At 33.4% G+C, this 2347-nt stretch overlaps 1 protein-coding gene across 1 annotated transcript in view; it reads right to left on the minus strand.

Moving 5' to 3' along the window:
* Positions 1–1362: 1362 nt before the first annotated feature.
* Positions 1363–2347, minus strand: part of LOC105271437 (pancreas transcription factor 1 subunit alpha-like) — a 16612-nt gene continuing 15627 nt past the window's right edge. The window contains exon 3 of the mRNA XM_011312990.1: positions 1363–1843. Within this exon, the coding sequence (XP_011311292.1) occupies positions 1363–1843 (481 nt within the window). The remainder of the gene's footprint in view (positions 1844–2347) is intronic.

Genomic DNA, 2347 nt, shown 5'->3' on the forward strand with positions numbered 1-2347 from the left:
TTATTATTCAATTTATTGTAATATTTGTAATATCTATAATATTGATTATTTTCAATTTTTCATCGAAATCTTGAATTTCAGTTTTTTTTATAAACTTCAGACAAAAATGAACAGAAAAAGTTTCTAAATTGAAACGAAAAATTGACGAAATGAGGTAATTGTTGTGAAATTGTTTTTCTCCGAGTGCACTATCATTAATTATTGTTAAAAAATACGTACTAAACATACCTATCCCGTACATTCCGCGATTACGTGAATAAAACAATTGTTTAAATTTTAAAATCTAGGGCGATCGACCGAAAGAATAATTTTTGATTGTTTCATCAATAAATGTAAAATTTCCAAACTCAAATTTACCCCACGTCATTTTGATGATTTTCTATGATTTCTCAATGATGGAGTTTACGTACTCGAGATTTTATTGTCACGTGTACTCCACAATTTTCGGTGAATAATGATAATTTCAAGGGCTAATTATTTTTCAAACTTGAAATATTTCAGTTCAATGAAAAAATTGGTGTGATGAGGGGGTGGAGAGGTTGAGGGGGAGGTAATCATGCGTACTTGAAATAAGAGTATCACGCATGAATTCCTTGATTATCTAAATTTTCTCATCAAATCCAAATCAAACTCGTGAGAACAGAATTATTTGATTCAACAAATTTGTTTGGAAAAATGTGAAACGATGAATGGCCAGGATATTACTGCATAACTTTATCAATCACTGGCCGTTGGGAAGTGTTTGATAGAAATAACTACGGAATAAGGCAAGTACACCGGAAGTGCGCATCAAGTATCCGGTTAAATCGCGTGACTGATAATAATTTCGCAAGTAAAAAATGTAAATAAAAAAATAACAAATGATCCTTGACCTTTCCATGGGAATTCTTCAGGGCACTGTTTACGGCAATTAGTTCGTCAATTTTTATTGAATAAAACATCCCAACACGAATTTTAAAATCAAGTCGCATTTTACCGGATTCGACTGTACAAACTGGGAAACTGAAAAATTTACATTCCACTAATTTGCGTATATCTCGAGAAATATTGGGAGTGGGAAAAAATATAACGAACATTGTTTATAGATAATTAAATTCCCTAAAAAAAACATTTTATGACTTTTTCGTCTGAGTCCATTAATTCTCGAGGTATTCCAGATTTACTCCGAATTGGAAATTTACCGAAAAAATCAAAAATCGAAAATCTACCTCTCAATAATCTGCGTATATCTCTAAAAATATTGCACGTAGAAAAAAATGTCACAAGTACTTTATCCGGTGATTTCAATTTTCGAAAAAAAATGTCTTAAGACTTTTTAATCAGTGCCCCTCGGTTCTCATGATATTTACGATTTAGTCGGAACTAACAATTGAGAGAAGAACTTTCTCTCCCCGAATGATTGATTGTGAAATAGCCATGGAAAAATCGTTGGAAAATTAAAAAAAAATCATTGTTCCAAATTGAATCACTGACCTTTGACAATTTCTCCCCCTCGTGATGTGGCAGCAATGTTCTGAGCGATTGAAATCCAGCGTTGATACTCTGCATACGTCGTCTCTCGTTGCTGTTGGCGATTTCTCGCCTCATCCGTTTCTCCTGCTCCATATGTGTACGTTGTGTTACTCTACCACTGGTATCACCACTTGTACCACTGCCAAATGAATTATTCTGTCCACTTCCACGACTACCAACGTTTTTACCCGATCTAAGTGTCACTTTATCACACTCCTGAGTATCGTTATGCTCTTTAGTCTCGGTATCGGACAGTGGATCTTGCTCTTGGCTGTCAGTTACTTCCAGAAGTGTCACTGTTGCCAATCCACTCTCGTCCAACTCCTCAGTACTGCAAACAAACAATTTATCATAATTTTATTTATTAAACTCAATTACTCACATCACATCAATCGATAAATCAAAAAAAAATTTTCATTCGTGAAATTTATACTGCAATTAAATATTATTATTAAATTGTTTAGAAATTTATTTCTGCTCAATGCTATCTATAAAAATTAATTAATAGTTTAAATAGATAACTCAATAAATTAATTGGCGGAAAAGTGGGAAATTCAGCGAGTCTTCAATTAATTGAAGAATTTTCATATTTGATTTTCAATTTTGATAACTGAATGGGGGCGGGAGTGAAATGAGTATGGGGAACGTGGGGGTCAATCATCTCTTTTCTCCATTTTTTTTCCATCGACAATAAATATCTTTGAAAAAAAATACTGTAAACTGCGGCCCTTGATGGAGTATTGTCTCACCCCGTTGGATATTTGATTTACGACGTGGATAAACGAGAAAGCGTGTGGCCTGTCTGTCTCAATGAACTTGAAAGAGAAAAAAAAAA

Source organism: Fopius arisanus, unplaced genomic scaffold (genome assembly GCF_000806365.1).
Source record: "Fopius arisanus strain USDA-PBARC FA_bdor unplaced genomic scaffold, ASM80636v1 scaffold00109, whole genome shotgun sequence".
Lineage (NCBI taxonomy): Eukaryota > Metazoa > Arthropoda > Insecta > Hymenoptera > Braconidae > Fopius > Fopius arisanus.